General features: G+C 37.5%; 1 protein-coding gene across 10 annotated transcripts in view; it reads left to right on the plus strand.

Moving 5' to 3' along the window:
- LOC109108893 (FERM domain-containing protein 4A) overlaps positions 1–12,304 on the plus strand; it is a 141,161-nt gene that overhangs the window by 109,092 nt on the left and 19,765 nt on the right. For all 10 annotated transcript variants that reach the window (XM_042744395.1, XM_042744401.1, XM_042744400.1 and 7 more), the window contains 7 exons: positions 1,673–1,757; positions 2,934–2,990; positions 3,448–3,470; positions 4,405–4,488; positions 4,894–4,959; positions 5,555–5,612; positions 5,849–5,935. In XM_042744395.1, coding sequence (XP_042600329.1) covers positions 1,673–1,757; positions 2,934–2,990; positions 3,448–3,470; positions 4,405–4,488; positions 4,894–4,959; positions 5,555–5,612; positions 5,849–5,935 — 460 coding nt within the window. The remainder of the gene's footprint in view (positions 1–1,672; positions 1,758–2,933; positions 2,991–3,447; positions 3,471–4,404; positions 4,489–4,893; positions 4,960–5,554; positions 5,613–5,848; positions 5,936–12,304) is intronic.

Raw genomic sequence — 12,304 nt, forward strand, 5'->3', positions numbered from 1 at the left:
AAAAGAGAAACGTCCATATTACATTAAGAAATCCCAGCTGAATATTAAAAAAGAAAACACTTAACACCTCCAGAATGAATTAGCATCAACACTTCGATCAGAGTGTTTTTGTGTTGGGGGATTTGTGTACGTGTTTGTTTATTGTTTCAAATTAGCAGGGTCAGTAAACCCCAGTTTACTGGCAGTTACCAGAAACACATCCAATCAGAATCCACCATTCCTGTCATTAACATCCCCAGCAATTTGAGCACCATGGCAACAGCAGAGTGTTAATCAGACTGTTGGAATTTCAGAGCATGAGCACATATCTGCTGGGCGGGTTGATTCGTTTAGATTTTTTTAATTGCATCTGCTTCGAAATATAACCAATACAAAGAGCAGCCAGTATATTTATTGCTCTTGTGTGTTTGTATGTGTCTATGTGTGCGAGAGAGTTAAAGCAGGCACATTTGTGTGCTTCCTCGCAGTATTTTACTGCACAAGTCACAATCAGCACACAGTCGTACATCACCACGCTCGCTGTGGGTGGATGCTGGTTTATTGCTGTCAAGCTCAGTGTTAAAATAGCCCAGCATTTCACCCATTTGTTGGGACACACATGAATTACTTTTCTTTCCTTCAGTCTATTCCTCTTGCATAACTTTTCAGGGTCACGCACAGACACATTTAAGTGTGCATTTTGCTCTGATAGCTGCGTGCGGAGTTGCATGTCTTTTGCTTGAGCTATTGCATGTCAGTGCAGTTTAAATTGGAGCAGAGGCCCAGTTTTAATGCATGCATGATGTCCTGTGTGCATCAGTGTGTGTGTGTGTTGTCCTTTCTGCTCGTGATTGGGCTATTGATTGGAGTGAGCTAAAGTCTTTGATGTAAGACTGTCTCACTCACATCTCAAATTAAACCAGCTGTCAATACAGTTTTAATCACTTTAATCTCTCTCACTTTCACTCGTTTTCTGTCTCTCTCATTCCTCTCGCTCCTTTAAACAGTCAGCCATGGATTCAAAGCATGTGTCTTCATATATCATGTGTCATAGGGTTCGGTTCGTTTTAATTTCTGTGTATGTTCAAGGTCATATTATCAGTTTGCATCTCTACGTATATATCTATGCATGTGTATGTCTGTGTAACTGTCCATGTGTGAATGTCACAGCTTCAGCTCAAATGAAAGATGTCATGCTGAGAGCGCTTATTTATTTATGCTGATTTTGAGACAGTTACTTATTTATGTGTTTGTTTGTTGTTGTAGTTCCCGCTAACTCTAATCTGACTGCTAAATGAAGCTTTCACAGTGGAAATTGTTTTCTTTTTGTGGGTTTTGAGAGGGATGGAGACAGCAAGAGGATATAGCAGTGTTTATGATGCCCTCTAGTGATTGGTCTTTAGGTCTGTGTATATAATACATTTGTTTCTTTCAGTGAGTTCATTCAAACAGTCTGAATGAAACTTCTAAGAAGGAATCAGAATTGGTTGCTCACACTGAACAATTTTTTTTTTTTTTCAGGAAACGATTTTTTCGATTTTATTTCTTGATTTTATCATGATTCTTTGTCATGTTGGTTTTACTATTTTGCAAGTTGTCTGAGCAGTACAGCCATATCGCACACCCCTAAAGTAACTGTAATGTTTTAAAACTTAGCCATATTCTTATTTGCATATTATTTTCTCTTTTACAGGTTCTACATAGAAAGTATCTCTTACCTTAAGGACAATGCAACAATAGAGCTGTTCTTCCTCAATGCAAAGTCCTGCATCTATAAGGTAAAGTGTTGTCACTGTTCTATCACTAGAGGGCAGTATTAACTAATGCCCCTTTACATCCATTTGTTAATTCCATCTATGTCCTTGGAGCACCTTAGCCATTAATGCCACGTTACAGATTTCTCTGGAAAATGACATCATGGCAACGCTGATTGACGTATGGTACTGTAAGAAGTACCAAGCTCTTTACTAGCACATATATTAACATGTATTATGTTTATTATACATATATACACTGTAATTCAAAAGTCTGGGATCATTAAGGTATTAAAAAATCTTTTTTTTATTTTATTCACCAATAATGGCTTGAACCGATCAGAAGTAAACCATAAAGACTTAAACATTGTTACAAAAGATTTCAATTTCAAATAAATGCTTCTTTAAAAAAATGGTTTCCACAAAAATATAAGCAGCACAACAGTTTTCAATATTGATAGTAATAAGAAATGTTTCTTGAGCAGCAACTTATTAGTATGATTTCTAAAGAACTGGAGTAATGGCTGCTAAAAATTCAGCTTTGCGTCACAGGAATAAATTGCATTTAAAAAATATTTAAAAAGAAACCTTTTATTTTAAATTAAAATAACACTTTACAGTATCATTGTATTTTTTATTAAATAAATGCAGTCTTTTGAACCAAAAACTGTTGAATGGTAGCATTTATATATAATAAATATAATAAAAATATAATTAAATATTTGCAATAGCTGTTTTTTTTTTTTTTTTAAGTGCTTAATACTTCCATAAACATTCTGTATTTGTGAATGTGTGTGTCACTGATCACATACCAAGGATTCCCACCATGATCTCATTGCTCACACTTTACTCTAGAGTCAGCTTTCTAAAACTTGCCAATACTCTTATGTGTGACATTCCTGAAATTCTTGTGTTCAGCAAAGGTAATGAATCACTCTGTTTGACTTGGTCATTGAAGTAATTAAGACCCCCTACACTTTAAAAACCCAATCACATAAAACCCATGTGTGTGTATGTGGCTTTGTCCTGCTATTGATTACACAGGAAATAGCTGAAGTGATTTAGATAGACCCTTCAGTGATAAGTCAGCAGATCAGGTCATTAAAAAAGAGAGAGATAAGATAAGAGACAGATTGATGAAGATGTCCTGTCTGCTGTGATCCTGAACTTAAGGGTCTCTTTCTCTCTGTCTGTCTTCAGGAGCTCATAGAGGTGGACAGCGAGGTGGTGTTTGAACTGGCCTCTTATATCTTACAGGTAAGTTCACGTCGGGCTGTTTATCATTTTGTGGACCTTCATAAACCGTGCTATGAACTTTCATAAAGTTGTCAAAAAAAATCTCAAATACACTTGTGTAAGCGTTTTAGAGTCATATTCAGGTCACTACAGTATTTCAGCCTGACACGGTGCTTTATTTTAAATCTAAAACAGGATGTTTCCTTTGTACTGATAAGTTATCCTTATGAAGGAAATAGTTTGGAGAAATATGGGTTTTCTTTATGACTCTGTGTATGTGTGATCTAGGTGTAGTATCAGGTATGTTTTGTGTGATTGACCTTTTGGAGGATTCAGTCCAGATGGCTGCATCTACATCCCCTGCTGAGACACACATGCACCGTTCTGTGTATCAGAGGATATGATCTTTCCAAGCGTTCTGGTCTACCATCAAACACTCATTATTGTTACTAAAATATGTCTTTTTTTTCTCCCACAGGAAGCTAAAGGAGACTTCACGAGGTAAGAGGCTGTTTGAATGAACGAATCACCTTCCAGTGACCTCTTTTACACTCACACACTATCAAAGTCTCTATCAGTGTGTCACTGCAGAGTGAAAGCAGATCCAATTTGTGTTGTATATCAAACTCTGCTTCCCACATAAGCACATGCACACGATTCAAGAGAGATGGAGAGAGAGAGAAAGAGAGAGATATGGGGGTGTGAACCCTGGGAACGGAGACAGAGGGGAGGAAATGGAATGCAGAGGATAAACAGTGTTAAATTACACACACTAACCCCTGGCTCTCTCCATCTCACACACACTTACACAAACACGTTCTACACACAGTATCTCAGCTACAAATCTGTCACATGTGCATCCTTCCAGCTTTATTCTGTCACTCTGTTTTCTTCGACTCAATTTCCTCTACCTCTTACACTTCCTATTAACCTCTCCATGGCTTTGTGTTTGGAATGACACACTACCATACTGCCCTAATTTTTGCAGTATGTGTTTTATATGTAGTGTGAAAATTGTGGAATGTGGAATGCCCTGATAGTCACAGAGTTTGCTAAAATGTGCATTATACAACCTGAGCAAATTGTGAAGGATAATATATCCCACAATGCAATCTACTGTTCATTCATTTCAGGAATGAACTGGAAGCAACATCAGTTGTGATTTTAACATTTCCATCTTGATTTATTAGCTGATCTGATTGTCATAAGTCAAATTGCCATCTTTACATAAACTGGTTGCAAATGCAAAATCATTTTTATGTTTAAGAATGTGAAAATTATTATAATTTGCACAAATATTATTACAATTGCAATTATTACAATAATAATAATTAAAATATTTTATTTTAATTAATTTTCCTTTCTGTGTCGACTGATTTATTTTTTCGCTCTGTTAGGTGCTTCTATTACTGAGTGTTTTGTGTTATTTTTACAGTAATGATGCTACTAGGGCTGATCTGAAGAAACTGCCAGCACTGCCTACACAAGCACTGAAGGAACACCCTTCACTCGCATACTGGTGAGACACACACACTTTCACACACAGCTGTCAGCTGATAATAGAGGTATTAACGAGATGTATCTGCTCTGTGTTCTCTGAGCACCATGGGAAAGGATTCCCCAGAATAATTCTCTAACCTAATTTTCCCCGAATTCTATTTGATGCGAATGAAGTGTTTCACAGATGCTGCCGTTCTAAGACACTCTCACTCACACACTCATATTGAGCAGGCCGGTGTACTTCCTGTTCTAAGTATGAACTTATCTCCTTCATGGTGTTGTATTTCATTGGCTGCGTCTCTGTACATCTGTAAGCTTTCACTCTTGTCTGTTTCGTGTTCCTGCGGAATTGAAATAGGCTGACAGCCACGTTCTCATGAACATTGTCATCTGTCCCCGCTAATCTGTGTGTGTTGTGTTGCAGTGAGGACCGGGTCATTGAGCACTATAAGAAGCTAAGTGGACAGTCGAGAGGCCAGGCTATCGTCAAGTAAGAAAGAATATTGTCTTGACCAAAATGTTCCTTTAAATTTGATGAACAAAAAGTGTCCATATGCATTTTATCTTCACCCAAAAATGAAACTTGTCATAATTTTGTCAACCTCACATCATTCCAAAAACAACATCTGCAGAACGAAAAGGAAAATATGAGTTATTTTAGCTGTTTTTTGTCCATATTATGAATTGGTGGAGTCAATCGCAACACAAACCTTAAACAACATCACATATGGTCACATGCCGTGCAAGAACCAATGAGATTTTAAGCTTTTGGCTCCATTGACTTTTATTAGTGTTATTTTTTGTGTTCCACAGAAGAAAGCAATTTTTTTAGTTTTGAGTGAACTATACTTTTAATTTTGAACACAATATGTGTTCTTTTATGCTTGTATTATATTAAAACGTCTTTTAGGGAAACATTTTGCTTGAAAAGTGTAAAATTCTAAGTGTGCCTAAAGTATCCAAATCCTTTGCATGCATCCTACTTCCGAGATCCACTCCCATGTGTTCACTGCTATTGTAAATTGTCTGCATATGTAACATCCATAACATACTGTCAATGATTTCTTCTTTCTTCTCTCTCACAGCTATATGAGTATAGTGGAGTCGTTACCCACATATGGAGTGCATTATTATGCTGTTAAGGTGGGTCAGTGTGCTCGCAGGGAAAATTTATAATCACAGCCGTCAGTCCACACACACACATTCTCACGACCTATAGTATCAGCGCTTGACTTAAGCGTCAAAGGATGCTTAAGACTCAGTGTATTTAATATAATCGTGCTCTCATCAACCATGAGCTGACACTTCTCTGTTTATCGGCATGTGTCTGTGTGCACATTAACGCTCTTATTTTTTTTCTCACTCTTACTCTCTCTCAGGATAAGCAGGGTATCCCGTGGTGGCTGGGTTTGAGTTATAAAGGCATTTTTCAATATGACTACCAGGACAAAGTCAAACCAAGAAAGGTAAGACTGTCTTTCCTCTGTGGACTTACTACAGTTTGACTTCTTTTTGTCCTCCCTTCACATCTCTTCATCTTGGTCATCCCATAATAGTTTTACCTCCCTGATGGTAATTAGTAGTGCTTGGCAAAATTCATCCCTCACAAGTGGAACAAGTGAAACGAGACCTTAAATCATTCCACTTGTTGAGAAGAGGTGTGCCATTACTTTTCTGAGTGGTCAGACTTACTTGTCAGGTGTTAAAATGGACAAATTAGACTTTTTTTTGACTTAGGCAACCACCCAGAACCAGTCACTTCTTAAAATGTAGTTTATGACAGTGCTTTTCAAGAAAAGCTCTTTGTTTCTTAATGAGGGAGGGAAACAAATCCCACTTCTCCTTTAAAACTTTCTGCTTTGCAGAAAATCCAGTGGATGTAAGCAGTTTCCTTATGCTGTATTTTGAAACTTAGCTTGAGCTGTGTTTGTGCATATGTATGAATATGTGTTCATCACCTGGTCACCTTTGCTTAACCTCATGACGTCAGCCAAGAGAAGTCTGACCGTCTGACACTTGGGTGTGGTGACCTCAGATAGGTCATGACCTCTGGCGGTCTGACCCCATAGCCCTTTTTTGTAACTTTAGACAGAGACTCTCAAACTTCCAGACAGATGATCAGTGACACCAGGTAACTGAAATGCTACAAATCTGTCTCAGTCAGAAAAAATACTTGCTGTCGGAATGACTTTACTTCAGGTGTGTGTCCTGCTGGCTTTGGTTTTCCATTCTCACAGCGCATACCCGTGTTTAAGTTCTCTCCAAAGGACAGGCAAAAACCTCAGGCTGTGGTGAGGAACAGAAAAACCTTTCCCAAAACCGCAAGCTAAAAATAGTGTTCAAAGGAGAACATCCAGCCAAGCGAAAAGCCAAACTCAGGCCTATTTACAGAGAAGGATCTGTTACAGAAAACGAGAGTTGAAATGAAACGACGCAGCAAAGAGCAGCTCAGAATGGAGGGAAGAGAAACCAGCGAGAAGAACAGATGCGTCTGCAAATACGCCACAGATGCAAACTAAACAAAATTATAGCTCTACTTACAAATCCACCTAAACCTAGATGACAATTTAAAGGGATAGTTCAACCAAAAATGAACATCATTTTCTCACCCTGATGATCCAAACCTGTAATACTTCTTTTTCTACTGCAGAATGCAAAATAATGTCGTTTAAAGAATGTTTAAACTATTTTTGATGATACAGTGCAACAACATTGGACCCCACTGACTTTCATTGTATAGAGGGAAACATTTTTTAATGGTAATAAGAAATGGCATAGGAGTGAGTAAATGATGATAATATGTACAGTCTTGTGTGAACTATTATTTTAATCACAAAGAACAATCAGACATCTAGCCCTGCGTTCAAATGCCAGGCTGCAACTTTCCACTGATCTGCATTTCAGATGGGCCATTGCCACTAATGTTCTCATTACACAGTTTGCCTTCATCACATATGCACGTTTAATGTTTTGATGATAAGCTCACATGCACTAATGGTTTGTGGCTGTTCTCCATCTGTAGGCAGTGTGTGTGAGAGACTGTGGGATATACTGTTAAATATGCCACACACTAAAAGTTGCAGACTCGGTGAGTTAGTGGTTGGGTTTGTTTAATGAGTTTCAAACTAATTTAAACCCTCTCCTAATGAGAAACCACAGAGCATTTGTGCCCAAGTGTGTGTGTAAAGTTTCACAGAGGTGTGACGAGTACATTTGTGGTTTCATCATGAATTGGGGTGCATGTGTTTCTCAAGAGCTATTGTCCTCTACCTAAACTCCCTCCGCAGCCTCGCTGACTCCAAAACCCACAACAGGAAACCCAGCAGCAGACACCCGCAGGATTACTGTCGCCCTGACAACACAAAACATACTGGAAACATTAGTGCGTCTGACGAATGCGGGACCACTCCCCAAAAACTGGCATGTTTGCGGCTGTTTCTGATTGGTTTGGATCAACTCATTAGCTCTACTAACTGTAAAATTCTTGCCTTGTAAAACATACAAACAGCATAGCCAATCTAAAAAAAAAATGTATAGCTGACCTTCTAGCCAGATGTGACATTATAGCTATGAATCATGGGATTGCAGCCCTTTGAGTCACCGGTGATTGTTTTCCTCCTGTCTGCTGCTTGTGACCTTTGACCTTTCCAATGCCCTGTCTTTTCTCATAAGCCAAGCTATAGCTCCGGCTAAGTAAATACCATGCCACACTCATAGTCTTCCTGTACGTGTTTTTGTGAGAGAAAGGGGTGGGGGGTTGTTGTATTATTCTATGTACAGACAGACTTGCAGTGTGGGCGTTGTGCGTTATAATAAAAGCAACTGCAGTGAATAGTCATAGTGACGAAATGACATTTATTCTGAGACTCCTTAAAATCTAAACTCCCTTATGTAGAAATTTTCTAAATAAGCAGGTTTTGGTCTTTAGTGTTCTTTAGCTTTGTGCTTGAACTCTAGATAGGAATTTGTTTTAATAAGTGGTTAGCTCTTCTAAAACCTGATTAACTGTCTGTAAAGGCAAGATTATAAGGCATCATGGTCTCAAATTAAAAGTAAATTAAAAAAAGTTTCTAATAGCAGAAAACAAAATTATGCTAATTTCAGTCTAAAGCAAATGCAGCATTTCATGTATTGTTGGCAGATTAGGCAATCCCATAATGCACTGAAAGATTTTATTTATTTATTTTAGAGCCCGACCAATACATTGTTTTGCCAATATTATCGGGTGATATGAGACTGTCGCTGTTATATCGGTATTGGCGAATATGCCACCGATATGAAATTTTATAGAACGTATAACGCAGATGAAATGCTTCTAAACTGTGTAATTACTTAGTTTGTCCAGCAGAGTGCGCTCCATTGTTTGCTACTGGCGACTCAGGTCAGTGTGGAGATGCGCGGATTGGCTCAAACTTCACCCGAGTCCGTTACTTCAAATAAATTATCCGCCCGCCACCTATCACACCTATATTTGATCATCACATTACAATGATTCTAATTCTTAGTTTTGCATGATGATTTGATGAATGGATGGTTAATTTTTAAAGGCAGATTCAGTGACGTTAGAGCTAATCTGTGCATATCTGCATGCGTCTGCGGCGCATATGGCTCCACAGCCACTGGAGCTGATCACAGCCACTCAGTCAGTGCTTGTGTTTATACCGGCCACGCTGCAGCCCAGAACTCATGCTTATCCCATCGGTCACATCATATTGCCTAACTGGGTGTCTACACTGGACATGAGCAGAAATACAATAGAACCCATCATAATCAGTGTTAATTGTGTGTTTAGTGTTTATTCAACAAAGGCAAAGCCTTTTGGAAAATCTATTTGTGGCGGGTGCCACAAATAAATTAATATATGAGAAACACTATAGTCTCATAATTGAAGTGTAAATTCTGCAGATTAAATCATTGTCCAGTATTGTACTGTCACCAATTTATAAAAACTATAATTGTATAATATATAAAAATTATAATTGTAACATGCATATTTACATACATAATTATTCAGGTGCATGTGTAATAACTTGCGAAAACTTGACGCTAAAGCAGCACTTCTTCATCATCGTCTTGTCTGATGCACTCAATCAAGCGTTCTAACCACAACCTCGCCCCTCCTCACCCCCCAACCATTCAAATTTCCATAGGCAGGATTTATTTCAATGATATTCTAATGGGACGCTTTGTGACATCACAAAAACAATGCTGTAGTCCAAACGAGCCATTCGTTGTAGTTGTTGAAAAGGGATTTTTTAAAAACTAAATATCACCCTTTGGAGTGGACTTTCAGATTTGTAACTTCGTAGATCTTTTTTATGCCCAAACATACACACTGACTAAAGTTCAAAAACTGAAAAAGCATAATAGGACCCCTTTAAAAAAAAAAAAAAAAAAAAAAAAAATGGTAGTGCAAATCAAAAATAAAAAAAAAGGAAAAAGGGACCATCTAAATAAAAATAGACTATACACTCAACATTTGTGTATGTGTTGTGCTTGCATGCTTTTGTTGCTGAGTTTTTAGTTGAACTACATGCTAAACTTTACTGGAATCAACTGCATAAGAACAGAGGTGTGGTTTTCAGACACAGGCATAGCCAATCTCTGGACCCCATCACCATGGCTGTGAGCCTTCATTAAAATCCTTTGAAGTCCAGAACAAGATTTAACCCTGTTTCCACAGATCTAAATAACCAAACAACATGAGGACTAGAACATGGTTCAGCTGTCAATGAAATATGTGCTGGAACTAACCAGGATTCAGCACATCACTGGGCACATGGGCCCCCTTTGAAATGCCTTTTCTCTCTTACAACCTCTCGTGACTGCACGCCCCAAAATCACACACACTTTTAGCTGAGATTGTCTCAATTCAGAACAATAACTGAAGTCCCCAGTTCCACCTCACTGTGCCCAAAATACTCTGGTGTGGTTAATGCTCCATGCCTCATTGGCTCTTATAACTGCACCATGCTACAGAGTGTTTAGATGTCATGGAACATTGTAGCCTCCCTCACTTTCTTTTTCCTCTCCCTCCCTCTCTCTTAAGGAGAGAGAGATTTGTATCTCCATAATGAAAGTTGTTTTGAAAGTGTTAAGGGTCAAGTTTGTTCTTGGTCCCATGAGACCATCAAAGCCTCTCATAAACACCAAGAAACATTCACACCATTAAAATCTCTGTGCTGTTCAGTGGCACTGTGTCTATGATATCTTGGGACGGAAAACACAAGGAATTTAACTATTCTGCTTCCATTTCCACTAAATGATTTAATGTCCCTCTGTTTTATATTAATTAATAAATTTGAATTGAATTAATGATTCATTCAGTACTTCAAAGGAACAATATACTAAACAAAATAGGGGTGCATGATAAATATCGGCCAATATGTTCATTATCAGCGTGGATTTGCACAGCTTGTCAGTTAACAACAGCTCTGTGTAGTAACCGCTGCTCTATGTGAAATCACACAAGTGATGGAATTTACCACTGATTAGAGAACCGGCATTACTGACAAGATGCGCATTAATTGTCGGCCAATATTTATCGTGCACCCCTAAAACAAAACGATACTAACTTTAGTAAGATTTTAATGTTGTTTATTAATTTTATTTCTACTACTTTTATTACTATGTGTATGTGTTATTTTAGTTATATGTATCATTAGACCATTTGTTTACACATTGTAATTGTCAAATCCGTTTTCTTGTGATTCTTTATGTATTATTGTGTATCAAATTGTCTTTCTCTCTTATTTCATTGATTTATATTGCAATTCATCGATTCAATCTCATCTTATCTAAAATTGTAGATTTAGTAGACATGAAGAAAGACTATTTTAATGCAATATGTTATCTGCATCAGTGGAATGTTGCAGATGTTAAAGGACCGTTACCGGAAACGAATGCTGTGAAAGTCATTTGATACCAGTATATTTTTAAAAATGGAACCAGTTCTGAATAAGAAACGGTTCTTAATTCCCAATCCTAGTGGTATGTGGAAATACTGTAGTTTTGTGTGTGTGTGTGTAACTATGTTCCTTTCCTCCCTCTTCCTTCATATGTCCATTGTTTTCCCAGGCTCTTAAAATTCTTAAGCTATTCAAGCCAGCCCCCTCCCCTTCTCTTTCCACTCTCTTCCATCATTTTTTCATTTCTCTTTTCCATTATTTTCTTCTTTTTTTCTTACATCAAGGTCTTTGCTAAGGAATGCTTATATACAAAGTACATTTAATGACTGTTAACAATTATGGATGTAACTGATAGTTTAGATTGTATATACCTCTTATATATCTTGGAAAGAGTGTATAGGCTCTTTTTTATTATTAAAGTAAACCAACAGTTTCAGCAAATGTACGGTATATGAACAGTTTGGTTCCATTTTGATTAATTTGAGTAAAAATGTTTTGATGTGGCAAAATGAAAACCACTTTTTTCTGTTTCAAACTTCCACATAGCATCTTTAGGTTATAGTAACATTAAAAATTCTAATCCAGATTTATTATAAAAACTGATTATTTTTTCCCCAAAATGCAATAAATCCATTGAATCAATATAAAAGTTGAAAATACACAACAAAGCCTCTGAACTTGGTCAATACTAATCTTATTAATAGCTTACATTTCCCCGCCGCAGAAACCACCACAGGTTCATCAATGCCGTCAAAATTATTAATTCCATCTCATCAGTAAAGCCGGTTCTGTGATAAGTTGTAAATCTCTATCACGTGCTTTCAGATGAAGCGGCATTTAATACACAGATCCGTAGATCACTGACAAGCAACACAATATCGAGTTCATAATCGAAGGCGATTCATCTGTGATTATGAAGGCGATATT

This window comes from Cyprinus carpio, chromosome B18 (assembly GCF_018340385.1).
Source record: "Cyprinus carpio isolate SPL01 chromosome B18, ASM1834038v1, whole genome shotgun sequence".
In the NCBI taxonomy this organism is placed as follows: domain Eukaryota; kingdom Metazoa; phylum Chordata; class Actinopteri; order Cypriniformes; family Cyprinidae; genus Cyprinus; species Cyprinus carpio.